Here is an 18,572-nt window from a genome sequence, read left to right as displayed (position 1 = left end):
ATAAAGGGATGCCTGTAGTGGGCGGGCCAAGTTCCCTCGAATCGGGAGCAGGCCGCGCAGGCGCAGGAGTGTCTGCAGTGCCTTTTCTGTTGCATGCTTGCTGCGGGGCAGAGTGCTGGGCTTGGTGGTCCCTGTGTAGACTTGCCCACGGCTGCATGGGACAGGAAAGGCCCTGCAGACTCATCCTGCCAGAGAAGTCAACCATGAACCAACCTGGACACAGAATATTTATTTATTTATTTATGACAGTATTTCTTCCCAAACCTTCTCACCCAATAAGGGGAGACTCAGGGTGGCTTACAAATAGAAAATACACATATAAACAATTACAATGACATTTCAATTCAATTCAAAATTCAGTGACATTAAAACATTCATAAAACTATTATTATTAAGGCAAAAATTCAATGCCTTATTATACAAAGCAAAAAAAAAACATAACATAAAATCAATAGGAACAATCAACATATAAATACACTTTAGTGCCATGTAGGCAGAGTTAAATACTCTGGCACTTGCCAGAGGTACTTGGGGTGCAAGAAAATTATATATAATAAATATTATAAATAATAATAATAATACAAAATAATACTTTATTTTTATATTCCCGCTCCCATCTCCCCCAGGAGGACTCGGGGTGGCTCACATGGGAAACAAGCCCAATGTCACATGTAATAAACAGTCATACATTAAAAATATAAACAATATAAACAATTAAACCATATAACAGCATATCAGAACAATGAGTCTGAGCATAGTACAATATATATATATATAGAGGCAAAAATTATACAGGTACTTTATTTGTAAAAACAAGGTCAGGTGTATAAAATGCAGTAACATAAACTGTCCTGTAATCTAGATGTTTAATGCTGTCAAATATTGAACGTTGTGCCTTTGAATAATAACCAGAACACACTTTTTTGGGAAGAGTTTTCTTCTTGAAAGCTGACCTCGTTGGAAAGGGGTCGACCTCAGCAGCTGGGAAAAGGCAAGGCGTCCTGCTCTCCGCTCTCTCTCTGGGATCTCCATCCGTCCGTCCGTCCGTCCGTCCGTCCTTGGCTCTTGTCCAGGAGGAGCCCCTCCCTCGGGGATTTTGGAGACATGGAACAAGGGAGAAGACAGGGGTCAGGAGGGCTGAACCCAGGGGAGCATCTCGCTTTTGGGGGGCTCTTGGGAACGACGGGAGCAAAGGCACCGCTTTACGCACGTGGCTTTTCCTCCTGCTAAGAGGAGAGGATCCCCTGTCACCAGGCATTTGTGGGGGTCCCTGGGGGGGTGGCCCTGCACGGAGACAAGGGGGGGGTCCTGGGCCCCACGTTTGCATTCAGAAACAGGCTCCCGTGCGCCAGACCTTTGCGTGAGGAACGCGGCTGCCCCTGGGAGGGAGGGAGGGCCGTCCGTTGGCCCTGGGCGGATGGTGGGGGGCTTTCCTAGGCCGTCGGATGGGGGCAGAGCGGATGGGGGCCAAGCCCGGTACCACAGGGAGGCCTCTGGGGGCCCGGGCGGGGGGCTCCCAGCACAGGGCAGGGGCCGGGGGGCCGGGGGGGCCGGAGCCCTTCTTCCCACGGGAGGCCCGGAGGCCCCCTCCCACTTGGTTCTTGCCAACAGGCAAAAACAGTCCTATTTAAAAGCCTAGCCTGCCCGGGTTAGAACTGGGTTAGTAGGGTTAGCGGTTAGTGCAGGGATTAATCTGAGCTACTACATCCCGGGGACGTTTTAAAATGCCCGTGACGTGGGCTGAGAGCGGCCCCTCGGGTCCCCAGGGGGGTGCCAAGGCCGGGCCCCCGCTCTCCCCCCAGCCGTGACCCCCTGCACATCCAGGGAGACCCCCCCCCACGACCTGCCCAGGGCAAAGGGAGGACCCGTCCGTCACCGAGTGGGGCCTCAACGCCACGCACAAGGGGAGCCGTGGGTGGTGTTCCTTGCGCAAAGGCCTAGCGCACTGCTCTTGAATGCAAAGGCCTAGGAGCCTGCTCTTGAATGCAAAGGTAGGCGTTAAATGCCTGGTCTAACATTAATGACAGGGGATCTCAGTGGGGGGGCCCTCCCCATCAGTGGGGGCCCCCTCCCCCTAGCAACAACATACTACTATAGAACATATGAATATTGTGCTAGGATAATAATATACTCTATTGTATATTAATGTCATATTGATACTAATATGAATAAATAATATTAACATACATACTACTATATAACATAATAACATTGTGCTAGGATAATAATATACTCTATTGCAGGGGTCCCCAAACCTTTTAAACAGGGAGCCAGTTCACGATCCTTCAGACCATTGCAGGGCCAGACTATAGTTGGCCACCAAGCAATAATAATAATTAATAATAATAATAATTATGAGGGTTGGAAGGGTTGGCCATTGAGTCCAATCCCTTTCTGCCTTTGTGCACCGAAAGCACAAGCAAAGCACCCCTGACAGATGGCCACCCAGCCTCAATGCTAATAATAATAATAATAATAATAATAATAATAATAATAATAATAATAATAAGGGTTGTGCTGTGGGGGCCGGATAAATGGCTTCGATGGGCCGCATCCCGCACACGGGCCTTAGTTTGGGGACCCCTGCTCTATTGTATATTAATGTAATATTGATACTAATATGAATAACTAATATTAACATCTAATGACTAATACTGACATCTAATAATTAAGATGCTCCTCCCCTAATAACATGCTATTCTAATTTTTATATACAGTAGAGTCTCACTTATCCAACACTCGCTTATCCAACGCATTTTTGTAGACAATGTTTTCAAGACATCATGATATTTTGGTACTAAATTCATAAATACAGTAATTACTACATAGCATTACTGCATATTGAACTACTTTTTTTGTGAAATTTGTTGTATAACATGATGATTTGGTGCTTAATTTGTAAAATCATAAACTAATTTGATGTTTAATAGGCTTTTCCTTAATCCCTCCTTATTATCCAACATATTCGCTTATCCAACATTCTGCTGGCCCGTTTATGTTGGATAAATGAGACTCTACTGTGTGTGTGTGTGTATATATATATATATATAAAATTTAATATATAATAATTACAACATATTGTATATACATATATTCATAATATTATATTGTAATACGATATACTAATAATACAATATAATAATATTAATTATATATTATATTTTGCATGTAATATTACTAATAATACTACCATATATTGATATAGTACAATATAGTAATTTATTGCCAGTATTGTACTATGCTAATAATATAATATTGTATGTAAATTTAATTTTTAAGCCGTTCTGAGTCCCCTTCGGGGTGAGAAGGGCAGCATATAAATCTAATAAATAAATAAATAAATAAATTAAGCAATATAATACTAACAATGATACAATAATATTAATTACATATTATATTTTAAATGTAATATTGCTAACAATATTTCTATATAGTGGTATAGTGCAATGTAGTAATATATAATGCTAATATTGTGCTATGCTAATGAGATAGTGTATGTAAATATAACTTGTAAGCCGCTCTGAGTCCCCTTTAAGGGAAAAGAGGGCGGGGTATAAATGTAGTAAATAAATAAATACATAAATCTCTTTTTACCAGGCTTCAAATTAATAATATGGGGTCCCTTCATGCCTGGCTATGCAGTCATTGAGAATAAGGCTGGACCCCATAGGCCTGCATTGAGGTTAAGATTCTGCCAGGCATCCTATTAAAAATGGAGGGTCCCTCCCCTTACGTTAACCAGAGGGGATCTCCTTTATCCAACAAGAGAGGTTCCCACCTGCTAGGTTTGGCTTTAAACGCAGCGGGTCCCTCAGAAGCCTGGTTTTAAATTAATTGCAAACCTCCTTTAACGAGGGTTTGCCTTACAAATAGAGTTTTCCACGTGCCAGGCCCTTTTTATCAAGGTTGGCCCGGGCTGTGGCGCAGGCGGGAGAGGAAGCCAGCTGCAATTATAACTGCAATGAATCACTCTGACCAGGAGGTCATGAGTTCGAGACCCGCTCGGAGCTTATGTTTGTTTGTCTTTGTTCTATGTTAAAAGGCACTGAATGTTTGCCTATATGTGTCATGTGATCCGCCCTGAGTCCCCTTTGGGGTGAGAAAGAAGGGCGGAATAGAAATGCTGTCAATAAATAATAAATAAAAGGGGCTCCACGTATACCTTGAATGGGTTCTCTTTGCGAGCGCTTGGCCGGAAGCCCCAAACTGCTTCAAGGCATTTCCAATGGCCAATTGCCGGAGTGGGAGTCCCCGATCTATTGGGGGGAGAGTCCCTGAGGGCCCCCAGCTGTATATGCGTGTGTGTGTGTGTCATGTGTGTGTCATGTGTGTGTGTGCAAAGCAGCCGTGGAGGTTGGAAGGAACGTCTCACCTGGCTTTAGGGCTCCGCTGTAGGAATCTCCTTCCCGGAATCTTCTTTTTACCTGTGTAGCAGATGCTTTCCAAACAGGAAGGATCCCTCTCGGCCGATGGGAGACGGTGTCCGGCAGGAGCCCTCCGGGAGTCCAGGCACATGAAACGGGAGAGAAAAGAGAAGGTCTATACCCGACTTTTCATGAAAAAAGAATAGGATATCTCCCCAGGCAGGCCTTAAGGGTTAAAAGAACCAGGGATCTCCCCACGGTTGGCCTTAAGGGTTAAAAGAACCAGGGATCTCCCCACGGTTGGCCTTAAGGGTTAAAAGAACCAGGGATCTCCACATCGCCTGGCGTTACCTTAAAGAATAGGAGATCTCTATAGGCCAGGCCACCTTAGTTTAACAACAAGAGATCTCTATAGGCCAGGCCACCTTAGTTTAACAAAAGGGGATCTCTATAGGCCAGGCCGCCTTAGTTTCTGGATAGGAGATCTCTATAGGCCTTACTTTAAGAATAGAGGATCCCCTTTAACCAGGTCCCCTGGGTGGGTGGCCTTACATAAATAAAAGGGGGTCCCTACATGCCTATGTTTGCAGTCCAAAACCAGGTTGGCCATGTTCTGGCGGCCACGGCTGGCCTCCCCTTGTGTGTGGCGCCGAAGCTCCGCCCGGGGAGGGAGGGGGCGTCCGTTGGCCCTGGGCGGACGAGATACAGGCGGCAGGGGTCATGGGTTGGGGGAGAGCGGGGGGCCCAGCCCTGGCACCGTGGGGGGCACACTGAGGGCCCCAGGGGCTGCTCTCAGGACACCTTGCGGGCATTTTGAATGTCCTTCTAGGGGAGCCCTTCTATGGGGGGCCAGGAGGCCCCCTTCCCTCCCAGCTTGGTTCTTGCCAGCAGGCAAAACACAGTCCTATTTAAAAGGCCAGCCTGCCCTAGTTAGAATGGTGTTAGTAGGGTTAGTAGGTGAGTTAAGGTATTAATATTTTTATTGCTAGCCACTGTCTAAGTTTAAGGGAGCTTTTAAAATGCCCGTAAGGTGTGCTGCTCCCCGCGGTGCCAGGGCCGGGCCCCCCGCTGCCCCCCAAGCTGTGGCCCCTACGGCTTGTATAGGAAAACCCCCATCATCTGCCTAGAACAAAGGGAGGACCCGTCCGTTCCCGAGTGGGAACCTTCGATGCCACACACGAGGGGAACCGTGTTATTCATGCAAAAGCCTAGCACACAGGTAGCCTGTTTTTTATTGCAAAGATAGACATTAAATGCCTAGCCTGACACCCATTACCCTGACAATGACCTTTTTTGGGGGGCGGGCGGTGTCCTTGCGAGAGTGTCTTCAAGCATCTTCTGTCTTCTGTCTCTTCGACCTTTTGTTTCTTCCCTTTCTTCCCTTTGACTTGAATTCAGCGCTGGGAGAAGAGTGAGTGGGAAGAAAGCTTTCAGAAAAAAAAAAAAAACAGGCATTGTCTTCTTTCTATTTTGCAAGGCCAGGAAGACAGTTCCCATCTTGTCTCCCGTAACATGCTATGCTAATAATATAATATGTATTGTGTATATATAGTATATTGTATATAATATACAATATAATAGACAATGATATATCATAATATAATATATTGAATATAAATATAATATTGAGAATATTATAATGTAATACAATATAATTCAAATACTAATGAAATATAATATTAATTATTTTATATATTACATGTAATATTTCTAATAATATTACAGTATGATGGTATAGTACAATATAGTAATATATAATGCTATTATTGTGTATGCTAATATAATACTTTGTATGTACATATATAATTATATATAATATATATAATATATAATCAATATCATTGTTTTATTATTAAATTGTATTACATTACAATATTACTATCAATATTATATGTATATTCATTAGATTATAATATATTATATTGTCCATTATATACAAAATTATATATATATATATATATATATATATATATATATATATATATATAATTTTCAGCATAGCATGTTATGGGTCTTAAGGCTGGAAATAAATCAGATTGGTAAAAAAAATGCAATTATTATTCTACTCATTTCCTCTGGAAAGCTGTGTGAATTTTCAAAAATGTTGCCATGTGTTGTCAAAGGCTTTCATGGCCGGAATCACTGGGTTGTTGTGAGTTTCTGGGCTGCCACCTCAAAAAGCAGGGCCAGCTAACACCTCCAAACACAGGATTCCCCCAGGCAGGAAGCAGCCAGGCCTTGAAACTGCAGGCCATTCAATGCTAATCAAGGTGGCCAATAGCAGCATTCACATTGGCCTCCAACAGACAAGAGTTCTTTCTCCCACCCTGGACATTTGGCAGATATATAAAAACTTCACCAGCAATCTATGGTTTCCTGCCATAGATGTGGGCGAAACGTCAGGAGAGAATGCTTCTGGAAACCAATTATTATTTCAGATTATAATAAATAAAATGCAACAATATTCACCTGGTCCCTTCAGAAAAAGCTGTGCTAATTTTCAAAAGTTTTGCCTTTGTTTCTCCCTTCCGTTTCACAAGGCTTGGCCATTTCTGAGGTAAAGTCTGAGGTGACAATCTCTTAATAAATAAAATTGGCATTTTCTTCTTTCTATTTCACAAGGCTTTTCTGAGGTAAAGGTTCGATAAAGAAATTTCTGAAATAATAAGGAAACGTACATGAATAAAGTGAAAAGAAGTTCTCCAGATGACAGAAAAAACATATTCTGAGGTAAAACTTATGGCTCAGAGTAAAGCCACCTGGCTCTTTATGGCCCTTTGTGGGTCTTAAGGCTGGAAATAAATCAAATGGTGTAAATTTCCAAAAATGTTGTTCTTTGTCTTTCTCTGGACAAAAGTTTTGTCATTTTTGAGGTGATAGAATAATAAACTATTCATCAATAAAGCAGGCATTACAGTAGAGTCCCGCTTATCCAACGTAAACGGGCCGACAGAACGTTGGATAAGCGAATATGTTGGATAATAAGGAGAGATTAAGGAAAAGCCTATTAAACATTAAATTAGTTTATGATTTTACAAATTAAGCACCAAACCTTAATGTTATACAACAAATTTGACAGAAAGTCGTTCAATATGCAGTAATACTATGTAGTAATTACTGTATTTACGAATTTAGCACCTAAATATCAGGATTTATTGAAAACATGGACTACAAAAATGCGTTGGATAATCCAGAACGTTGGATAAGCGAGTGTTGGATAAGTGAGACTCTACTGTATTTGTGAATATTTTTTCTGAGTATTTTGCTTATTTTTGGCAAATGTTTCCACAAATATTTGTATGATTTTTTGGGTGAATATTTTATTTCAATGTTTGTGAATGTTTCCATGATTGTTTTTTTTCTGAATACGTTTGTGAATATTTTTATGAATATTTTTCCCCAAATACTTTGCTTATTTTGGGCAAATGTTTCTGCAAATATTTTTTATGATTATGTTTGTCAATACTTTAATGATTTTGTAAATATTTCAGTGAACATTGTTTCCAACTGTATCTTCTCTCTTACTAGAGAAAGGCTTTGTGACGAGGTGATTTCGGAGGCAAAACCTCATGGAAGTCTTAATCAACGAAATAGTTTCCTTCTTTCTGTTTCACAAAGCCTTTATCCACCTTTATCTGGAGAAAGACCTGGTGCTATTTGAGGCCGTTTTTGAAAATTTAAGACCAGAGTAATATAATAAAGCAGGCCTTTCCTCCTCTTTGTATTTCACTTTTGAGGGGATTCCTGAGGGAATGAAAGAACCCCCAAAACAACAAGGAAACCAACCTAAAACCGAGTGGGAGAGAGAGGGTCCTCTGGACGGGAAGAAAAGCCTTTCCTGAGGTAAAAGTGACTCCCCAAAGGAAAGGCGTCTCTCTCCTCTTGAAACTCTTCAACTGGGCGCCAAACGAGGCCCCGTTTCCTGAGGTAAATTCACGGCTGAGGCGCCAAGAAGAAGCCCCGCCTCCACCACGGCCGCCTTTTCGGCCATGGTCCCACCCCTCCTCCCTCTGCCGCCGCCCGATTGGACGATTCTCCCGCACGTCACAGGCTCAGAGAGGGCTTCGCCCATTTGGGCGGGAAAGCAGGGAGCGGCTCGACGCATGCGCACTCCGTTGTCATCTAAAATAGATACAGTAGTCTCACTTATCCAACGTTCAGGATTATCCAACACATTTTTATAGTCAACGTTTTCAATATATCGTGATATTTTGGTGCTAAATTCATAAAGTAATGACAACATAACATTACTGCGTATTGAACTGCTTTTTCTGTCAAATTTGTTGTAAAACGTGATGCTTTGGGGCTTAATTTGTAAAATCATAACCTATTCTGATGTTTAATAGGCTTTTCCTTAATCCCTCCTCATTATCCAACATATTCGCTTATCCAACGTTCCGTCGGCCCGTTTATGTTGGATAAGTGAGACTCTACTGTACTTTTTCTGTCAAATTTGTTGTAAAACATGATGCTTTGGGGCTTCATTTGTAAAATCATAACCTATTCTGATGTTTAATAGGCTTTTCCTTAATCCCTCCTCATTATCCAACATATTCGCTTATCCAACGTTCCGTCGGCCCGTTTATGTTGGATAAGTGAGACTCTACTGTACTTTTTCTGTCAAATTTGTTGTAAAACATGATGTTTTGGGGCTTAATTTGTAAAATCATAACCTATTCTGATGTTTAATAGGCTTTTCCTTAATCCCTCCTCATTATCCAACATATTCGCTTATCCAACGTTCCGTCGGCCCGTTTATGTTGGATAAGTGAGACTCTACTGTACTTTTTCTGTCAAATTTGTTGTAAAACATGATGCTTTGGGGCTTAATTTGTAAAATCATAACCTATTTTGATGTTTAATAGGCTTTTCCTTAATCCCTCCTCATTATCCAACATATTCGCTTATCCAACGTTCCGTCGGCCCGTTTGTGTTGGATAAGTGAGACTCTACTGTACTTTTTCTGTCAAATTTGTTGTAAAACGTGATGTTTTGGGGCTTAATTTGTAAAATCATAACCTATTTTGATGTTTAATAGGCTTTTCCTTAATCCCTCCTTATTATCCAACATATTCGCTTATCCAACGTTCTGTCGGCCCGTTTGTGTTGGATAAGTGAGACTCTACTGTACTTTTTCTGTCAAATTTGTTGTAAAACATGATGTTTTGGTGCTTAATTTGTAAAATCATAACCTATTTTGATGTTTAATAGGCTTTTCCTTAATCCCTCCTTATTATCCAACATATTCGCTTATCCAACGTTCTGTCGGCCCGTTTGTGTTGGATAAGTGAGACTCTACTGTACTTTTTCTGTCAAATTTGTTGTAAAACATGATGTTTTGGGGCTTAATTTGTAAAATCATAACCTATTTTGATGTTTAATAGGCTTTTCCTTAATCCCTCCTTATTATCCAACATATTCGCTTATCCAACATTCCGTCGGCCCGTTTATGTTGGATAAGTGAGACTCTACTGTATATAAAAACTTCACCAGCAATCTATGGTTTCTTGCCATAGATGTGGGCGAAACGTCAGGAGAGAATGCTTCTGGAAACCAATTATTATTTCAGATTATAATAAATAAAATGCAACAATATTCACCTGGTCCCTTCAGAAAAAGCTGTGCTAATTTTCAAAAGTTTTGCCTTTGTTTCTCCCTTCCGTTTCACAAGGCTTGGCCATTTCTGAGGTAAAGTCTGAGGTGACAATCTCTTAATAAATAAAATTGGCATTTTCTTCTTTCTATTTCACAAGGTTTTTCTGAGGTAAAGGTTCGATAAAGAAATTTCTGAAATAATAAGGAAACATACATGAATAAAGTGAAAAGAAGTTCTCCAGATGACAGAAAAAACATATTCTGAGGTAAAACTTATGGCTCAGAGTAAAGCCACCTGGCTCTTTATGGCCCTTTATGGGTCTTAAGGCGGGAAATAAATCAAATGGTGTAAATTTCCAAAAATGTTGTTCTTTGTCTTTCTCTGGACAAAAGTTTTGTCATTTTTGAGGTGATAGAATAATAAACTATTCATCAATAAAGCAGGTATTACAGTAGAGTCCCGCTTATCCAACGTAAACGGGCCGACAGAACGTTGGATAAGTGAATACGTTGGATAATAAGGAGAGATTAAGGAAAAGCCTATTAAACATTAAATTAGTTTATGATTTTACAAATTAAGCACCAAAACATTATGTTATACAACAAATTTGACAGAAAGTCGTTCAATATGCAGTAATACTATGTAGTAATTACTGTATTTACGAATTTAGCACCTAAATATCAGGATTTATTGAAAACATTGACTACAAAAATGCGTTGGATAATCCAGAACGTTGGATAAGCGAGTGTTGGATAAGTGAGACTCTACTGTATTTGTGAATATTTTTTTCTGAATATTTTGCTTATTTTTGGCAAATATTTCCGCAAATATTTGTATGATTTTTTTGGGTGAATATTTTATTTCAATGTTTGTGAATGTTTCCATGATTGTTTTTTTCTGAATACGTTTGTGAATATTTTTATGAATATTTTTCCCAAAATACTTTGCTTATTTTGAGCAAATGTTTCTGCAAATATTTTTTGATTATGTTTGTCAATATTTTAATGATTTTGTAAATATTTCAGTGAACATTGTTTCCAACTGTATCTTCTCTCTTCCTAGAGAAAGGCTTTGTGACGAGGTGATTTCTGAGGCAAAACCTCATGGAAGTCTTAATCAACGAAATAGTTTCCTTCTTTCTGTTTCACAAAGCCTTTATCCACCTTTATCTGGAGAAAGACCTGGTGCTATTTGAGGCCGTTTTTGAAAATTTAAGACCAGAGTAATATAATAAAGCAGGCCTTTCCTCCTCTTTGTATTTCACTTTTGAGGGGATTCCTGAGGGAATGAAAGAACCCCCAAAACAACAAGGAAACCAACCTAAAATCGAGTGGGAGAGAGAGGGTCCTCTGGACGGGAAGAAAAGCCTTTCCTGAGGTAAAAGTGACTCCCCAAAGGAAAGGCGTCTCTCTCCTCTTTCAACTCTTTCCAGATGAATCCCCAAGAAAGGAGGCTGAACCATGGTATATGATTAATATAGTACAATCTAAGAAATAATAATTGGTTTCCCAGAAGCATTCTCTCCTGACGTTTCGCCCACATCTCTTATGCAACTTATGATTTAGCACTAAAATGTGACATAATACTAATAATATAATATACTCGTGGTGTATTATAGACATTGTGGTATATGATTAATATAGTACAATGTAAGAAATAATAATTGGTTTCCCAGAAGCATTCTCTCCTGACGTTTCACCCACATCTCTTATGCAACTTATGATTTAGCACTAAAATGTGACATAATACTAATAATATAATATACTCGTGGTGTATTATAGACATTGTGGTATATGATTAATATAGTACAATCTAAGAAAAAATAATTGGTTTCCCAGAAGCATTCTCTCCTGACGTTTCACCCACATCTCTTATGCAACTTATGATTTAGCACTGGTATGTGACATAATACTAATAATATAACATACTAGTGGTGTATTATAGATATTGTGGTATATTATTAATATAGTACAATCTAAGAAATCATAATTGGTTTCCCAGAAGCATTCTCTCCTGACGTTTCGCCCACATCTCTTATGCAACTTATGATTTAGCACTAAAATGTGACATAATACTAATAATATAATATACTCGTGGTGTATTATAGACATTGTGGTATATGATTAATATAGTACAATCTAAGAAAAAATAATTGGTTTCCCAGAAGCATTCTCTCCTGACGTTTCGCCCACATCTCTTATGCAACTTTTGATTTAGCACTAAAATGTGACATAATACTAATAATATAACATACTAGGGGTGTATTATAGACATTGTGGTATATGATTAATATAGTACAATCTAAGAAATAATAATTGGTTTCCCAGAAGCATTCTCTCCTGACGTTTCGCCCACATCTCTTATGCAACTTTTGATTTAGCACTAAAATGTGACATAATACTAATAATATAATATACTCGTGGTGTATTATAGACATTGTGGTATATGATTAATATAGTACAATCTAAGAAAAAATAATTGGTTTCCCAGAAGCATTCTCTCCTGACGTTTCGCCCACATCTCTTATGCAACTTTTGATTTAGCACTAAAATGTGACATAATACTAATAATATAACATACTAGGGGTGTATTATAGACATTGTGGTATATGATTAATATAGTACAATCTAAGAAAAAATAATTGGTTTCCCAGAAGCATTCTCTCCTGACGTTTCGCCCACATCTCTTATGCAACTTTTGATTTAGCACTAAAATGTGACATAATACTAATAATATAACATACTAGGGGTGTATTATAGACATTGTGGTATATGATTAATATAGTACAATGTAAGAAATAATAATTGGTTTCCCAGAAGCATTCTCTCCTGACGTTTCGCCCACATCTCTTATGCAACTTATGATTTAGCACTAAAATGTGACATAATACTAATAATATAATATACTCGTGGTGTATTATAGACATTGTGGTATATGATTAATATAGTACAATCTAAGTAATAATAATTGGTTTCCAGAAGCATTCTCTCCTGACGTTTCACCCACAATGTAATTTTATTGGTATCTATTTTTATTTCTGAAATTTCCCACCCTCGGCTTATACTGGAGTCAATGATTTCCCAGGGTTTTTTTTGTGGTAAAATTAGATGCCTCGGTTTATATTCGGGTCGGCTTATATCCGGGTATATAGGGTATTTGAAGAATATTCCATGGAGAGGCCTTCGTCCTCATCCTCCTCCTCCTCATCCTCCTCCTCCGTCTCCATTGACGGCAATGCGGGGAATTTTCCAGTCCGCCTGCAATGCGCGCCTTTCACCACTGGATGGAGACAAACACACACAGCGGCTTCTTCCCATTCATTTTCTCTCCGCCTGCAATGCGCGCCTTTCACCACTGGATGGAGACAAACACACACAGCGGCTTCTTCCCATTCATTTTCTCTCCGCCTGCAATGCGCGCCTTTCACCACTGGATGGAGACAAACACACACAGCGGCTTCTTCCCATTCATTTTCTCTCCGCCTGCAATGCGCGCCTTTCACCACTGGATGGAGACAAACACACACAGCGGCTTCTTCCCATTCATTTTCTCTCCGCCTGCAATGCGCGCCTTTCACCACTGGATGGAGACAAACACACACAGCGGCTTCTTCCCATTCATTTTCTCTCCGCCTGCAATGCGCGCCTTTCACCACTGGATGGAGACAAACACACACAGCGGCTTCTTCCCATTCATTTTCTCTCCGCCTGCAATGCGCGCCTTTCACCACTGGATGGAGACAAACACACACAGCGGCTTCTTCCCATTCATTTTCTCTCCGCCTGCAATGCGCGCCTTTCACCACTGGATGGAGACAAACACACACAGCGGCTTCTTCCCATTCATTTTCTCTCCGCCTGCAATGCGCGCCTTTCACCACTGGATGGAGACAAACACACACAGCGGCTTCTTCCCATTCATTTTCTCTCCGCCCGCAATGCGCGCCTTTCACCACTGGATGGAGACAAACACACACAGCGGATTCCTGGCCATTGAATAGCCTTGCAGCATCAAAGCCTGGCTGCTTCATACCTAGGGGACTCCATTGTCGGCCAACTTGAATCCCATTGAATAGCCTTGCAGCATCAAAGCCTGGCTGCTTCATACCTAGGGGACTCCATTGTCGGCCAACTTGAATCCCATTGAATAGCCTTGCAGCATCAAAGCCTGGCTGCTTCATACCTAGGGGACTCCATTGTCGGCCAACTTGAATAGCCTTGCAGCATCAAAGCCTGGCTGCTTCATACCTAGGGGACTCCATTGTCGGCCAACTTGAATCCCATTGAATAGCCTTGCAGCATCAAAGCCTGGCTGCTTCATACCTAGGGGACTCCATTGTCGGCCAACTTGAATAGCCTTGCAGCATCAAAGCCTGGCTGCTTCATACCTAGGGGACTCCATTGTCGGCCAACTTGATTCCCATTGAATAGCCTTGCAGCATCAAAGCCTGGCTGCTTCATACCTAGGGGACTCCATTGTCGGCCAACTTGAATCCCATTGAATAGCCTTGCAGCATCAAAGCCTGGCTGCTTCATACCTAGGGGACTCCATTGTCGGCCAACTTGAATCCCATTGAATAGCCTTGCAGCATCAAAGCCTGGCTGCTTCATACCTAGGGGACTCCATTGTCGGCCAACTTGAATTCCCATTGAATAGCCTTGCAGCATCAAAGCCTGGCTGCTTCATACCTAGGGGACTCCATTGTCGGCCAAGTTGAATCCCATTGAATAGCCTTGCAGCATCGAAGCCTGGCTGCTTCATACCTAGGGGACTCCATTGTCGGCCAACTTGAATCCCATTGAATAGCCTTGCAGCATCAAAGCCTGGCTGCTTCATACCTAGGGGACTCCATTGTCGGCCAACTTGAATCCCATTGAATAGCCTTGCAGCATCGAAGCCTGGCTGCTTCATACCTAGGGGACTCCATTGTCGGCCAACTTGAATCCCATTGAATAGCCTTGCAGCATCAAAGCCTGGCTGCTTCATACCTAGGGGACTCCATTGTCGGCCAACTTGAATAGCCTTGCAGCATCAAAGCCTGGCTGCTTCATACCTAGGGGACTCCATTGTTGGCCAACTTGAATACCCTTGCAGCATCAAAGCCTGGCTGCTTCCTACCTACGGGGAATCCTCTTTATGCCACGAAGAAAACCCCACTAAGGACTACGCCACAGCAACGCGTGGCCGGGTACAGCGAGTTATATTATACGACTATATTGCAATATTATTAGTAATATTTCATATAATAAAAATATACAATTATAGTGAATTATATGTACATCCTCTGGAGGAGAGAGGGCGGTCTAGAAATAAAGTTTTGTTGTTATTATGTTATTCTTATTGGAAAACTAAGCAAGGGGGGGTTATATCTCCTAGGCTCCAATGGCATTGAGCTGTTGTAGAGTTTGTCTAGGATGGTGGGAGTTGTAGTTTGACAAGGCACCGGCACTCCTGGGCAGAAGACGGGAAAGACCTTGCAAAACCCTAACTCCCAGGATGTTATTATTAGTAGTATTACTATTGTCATGTAATTATATTTCCCAAATGGCTCAATGATCTATCAATGGGATTCCTAATGTCTTTTCTCTTTGTCGCCCTCCTGTGGACAGAAGAATATTGCACTTGCCTTGGGATTCTGAGTCTTCGCTCTCTGCTGCCATCCAATGGTCAGAGGCGGAAGTGCAGCCTCGAGCGTTGAAGGCGCCTTTGTGCTGCACTTTTCTATCTGACCATTGGATGGCAGCAGAGAGCAAAGAATCAGAGTTTCAAGGCAAGTGCAATCTTCTTCTGTCCACAGGAGGGCGACAGACAGAAAAGCCATTAGGACTTAATGTAATATTAATTGATATTTCTTTGATCCAGGGTAATCTTAAATAATATTAATATTAATAATAATAATCTTGGGAGTGAGAGGTTTGCAAGACCTGTCACGCCCTCCGCCCAAGAGTGCTGGTGCCTTATATCATTATAATAGTGTATTATTATTATATTGTAATACATTGGAATATTATCAATATTATATGTATATTATAATATTAGTACAGCACAATATAAGCATTGTAAATTATTATATTGTACTATATTACTATATTGCAATATTATTAGTCATATTACATGGAATATTACATGGAATAGTGTATTATTATTATTATTATTATTATTATTATTACATTGTATTAACCCTAGGGGAGTGATGGCATATACGTTTAAATAATAAATAAATAAATATTACATCAGAATATTATTATCAATAATATATGTATATACAATATATTATAATATTAGTACAGCTCAATATAAGCATTATATATTATTGTATTGTACTATATGACTATGTTGCAGTATTACTACTAACATTACATGTAATATAAATATTTAATTATAATAGCATATTATTATTATTATATTGTAATACATCGGAATATTATTATCAATATTATATGTATATACAATATATTATAATATTAGTACAGCACAATATAAGCATTGTATATTATTATATTGTACTATACGACTATATTGCAATATTATTAGTAACATTACATGGAATATAAATATAAAATAGTGTATTATTATTATTATTATTGCATTGTATTGCATCAGAATATTATTATCAGTATTATATGTATATACAATTATAATAGCGTATTATTATTATTATATAGTAATACATTGGAATATTATTATCAGTATTTTATACATTATAATAGTACAGCACAATATAAGCATTATATATTATTATATTGTACTATATGACTATATTGCAATATTATTAGTCATATTACATGTAATATAAATATACAATAGTGTATTATTATTATTATTACATTGTATTGCATTGGAATATTATTATCAGTATTATATGTATATACATTATAATATTAGTACAGCACAAAACAAGCATTATATATTATTATATTGTACTATAGGACTATACTGCAATATTATTAGTCATATTACATGTAATAAAAATATACAATTATAATAGTGTATTATTATTATTATTATTATTAAATTGTATTGCATTGGAATATTATTATCAGTATTATATGTATATACAATTATAATAGGGTATTATTATTATATTGTAATACATCGGAATATTATTCTCAGTATTATATTACATGTATATACATTATAATATTAGTACAGCACAATATAAGCATTATATATTATTATATTGTACTATATTGCAATATTATTAGTAATATTACATGTAATAAAATTATACAATTATAAAAGTGTATTATTATTATTAAATTGTATTGCATCGGAATATTATTATCAATATTATATGTATATACATTATAATATTAGTACAGCACAATATAAGCATTATATATTATTATATTGTACTATAGGACTATATTGCAATATTATTAGGAATATTACATGTAATTTAAATATACAATAGTGTATTATTATTATTATTACATTATATTACATCAGAATATTAATATCAGTATATATATATATTATAATATTAGTACAGCACAATACAAGCATTATATATTATTATTTGTACTAAATGACTATATTGCAATATTATTAGTCATATTACATGTAATAAAAATATACAATTATAATAGTGCATTATTATTTTTATTAAATTGTATTGCATTGGAATATTATTATCAGTATTATATGTATATACAATCATAATAGTGTATTATTATTATTATATTGTAATACATAGGAATATTATTATCAGTATTATATTATAAGTATATACATTATATTAGTACAGCACAATATAAGCATTATATATTATTATTTTGTACTATAGGACTATATTGCAATATTATTAGTAATATTACATATCATAAAATATATAATTATAATAGCGTATTATTATTATTATATTGTAATACATCAGAATATTATTATCAATATTATATGTATATACATTATAATATTAGTACAGCACAATATAAGCATTATATATTATTAGTAATATTACCTGTAATATAAATATATAATTATAATACCGTATTATTATTATTATTCTATTGTATTACATCGGAATATTATCAATATTATATGTGTATACAGTATATGATGAGTATAGTATAATATGAGTATTCTCTATTATTCTATTGTGAAATTGATACAGGAGACATGATGGACAGGTGTCTTCCTGGTCCCGCCTTCTTCCTTCTGGTCTACTTTTTTACTTTCTCAAACCTATTAGTAGAAATAATTTCTAAGCCGAAGCGCCGGCGTTGTCCGTAGACACCTCCAGGGTCATGTGGCCACTGGCACGACGGCATGGAGCGCCGTTACCTTCCCGCTGGAGCGGTACCTATTGATCTACTCACACTCTGGAGGTTGGTGCTCACCTCCATTTCTTTTTTTTAAATCATTTTTATTGAAATACATAAAAATACATAAAAAAGAAGAGGCCTGGGCGAACTTGGGACTCCAACTCCCACAATGCCTAGCAGCCAGCCTACGGGTTGGGAAGAGTCCCAAACTCCGGCAGGCAGGGAGGGCGCGCAGGCCAAGGGGGTTTTCCTGCCTGGGATTCCTTCCCCGCCTTGGCCTGCAAACGTCCGGGCAGTGAAGGGAGGCAGGCGCGGCCTCACGCCCAACCCCGGCTCGGTTTGGAAGGC

The 18,572-nt window shown here is 38.7% G+C and overlaps 1 protein-coding gene across 5 annotated transcripts in view; it reads right to left on the bottom strand.

The window, feature by feature from the left end:
• Positions 1 to 216: 216 nt before the first annotated feature.
• Positions 217 to 18,572, bottom strand: part of LOC134292966 (uncharacterized) — a 30,477-nt gene continuing 12,121 nt past the window's right edge. Inside the window, exons 1-4 of one of the 5 annotated variants that reach the window (XM_062958900.1) lie at positions 11,281 to 14,429; positions 9,965 to 10,151; positions 6,834 to 7,020; positions 217 to 5,791 (exon numbers count right to left, since the gene is read on the bottom strand). In XM_062958900.1, coding sequence (XP_062814970.1) covers positions 13,094 to 14,140 — 1,047 coding nt within the window. In that variant the 5' untranslated portion in view covers positions 14,141 to 14,429 and the 3' untranslated portion in view covers positions 217 to 5,791; positions 6,834 to 7,020; positions 9,965 to 10,151; positions 11,281 to 13,093. Of the gene's footprint in view, positions 5,792 to 6,833; positions 7,021 to 8,150; positions 8,347 to 9,964; positions 10,152 to 11,280; positions 14,430 to 18,572 lie in introns of those variants that run through there. The other 4 variants (XM_062958899.1, XR_010000048.1, XR_010000047.1 and 1 more) reach the window with 4 other exon arrangements.

This window comes from Anolis carolinensis, unplaced genomic scaffold, assembly GCF_035594765.1.
Source record: "Anolis carolinensis isolate JA03-04 unplaced genomic scaffold, rAnoCar3.1.pri scaffold_7, whole genome shotgun sequence".
In the NCBI taxonomy this organism is placed as follows: Eukaryota; Metazoa; Chordata; class Lepidosauria; order Squamata; family Dactyloidae; genus Anolis; species Anolis carolinensis.
Note: the sequence above shows the minus strand (reverse complement) of the source record. Positions and strands in the feature narration are given on the sequence as shown.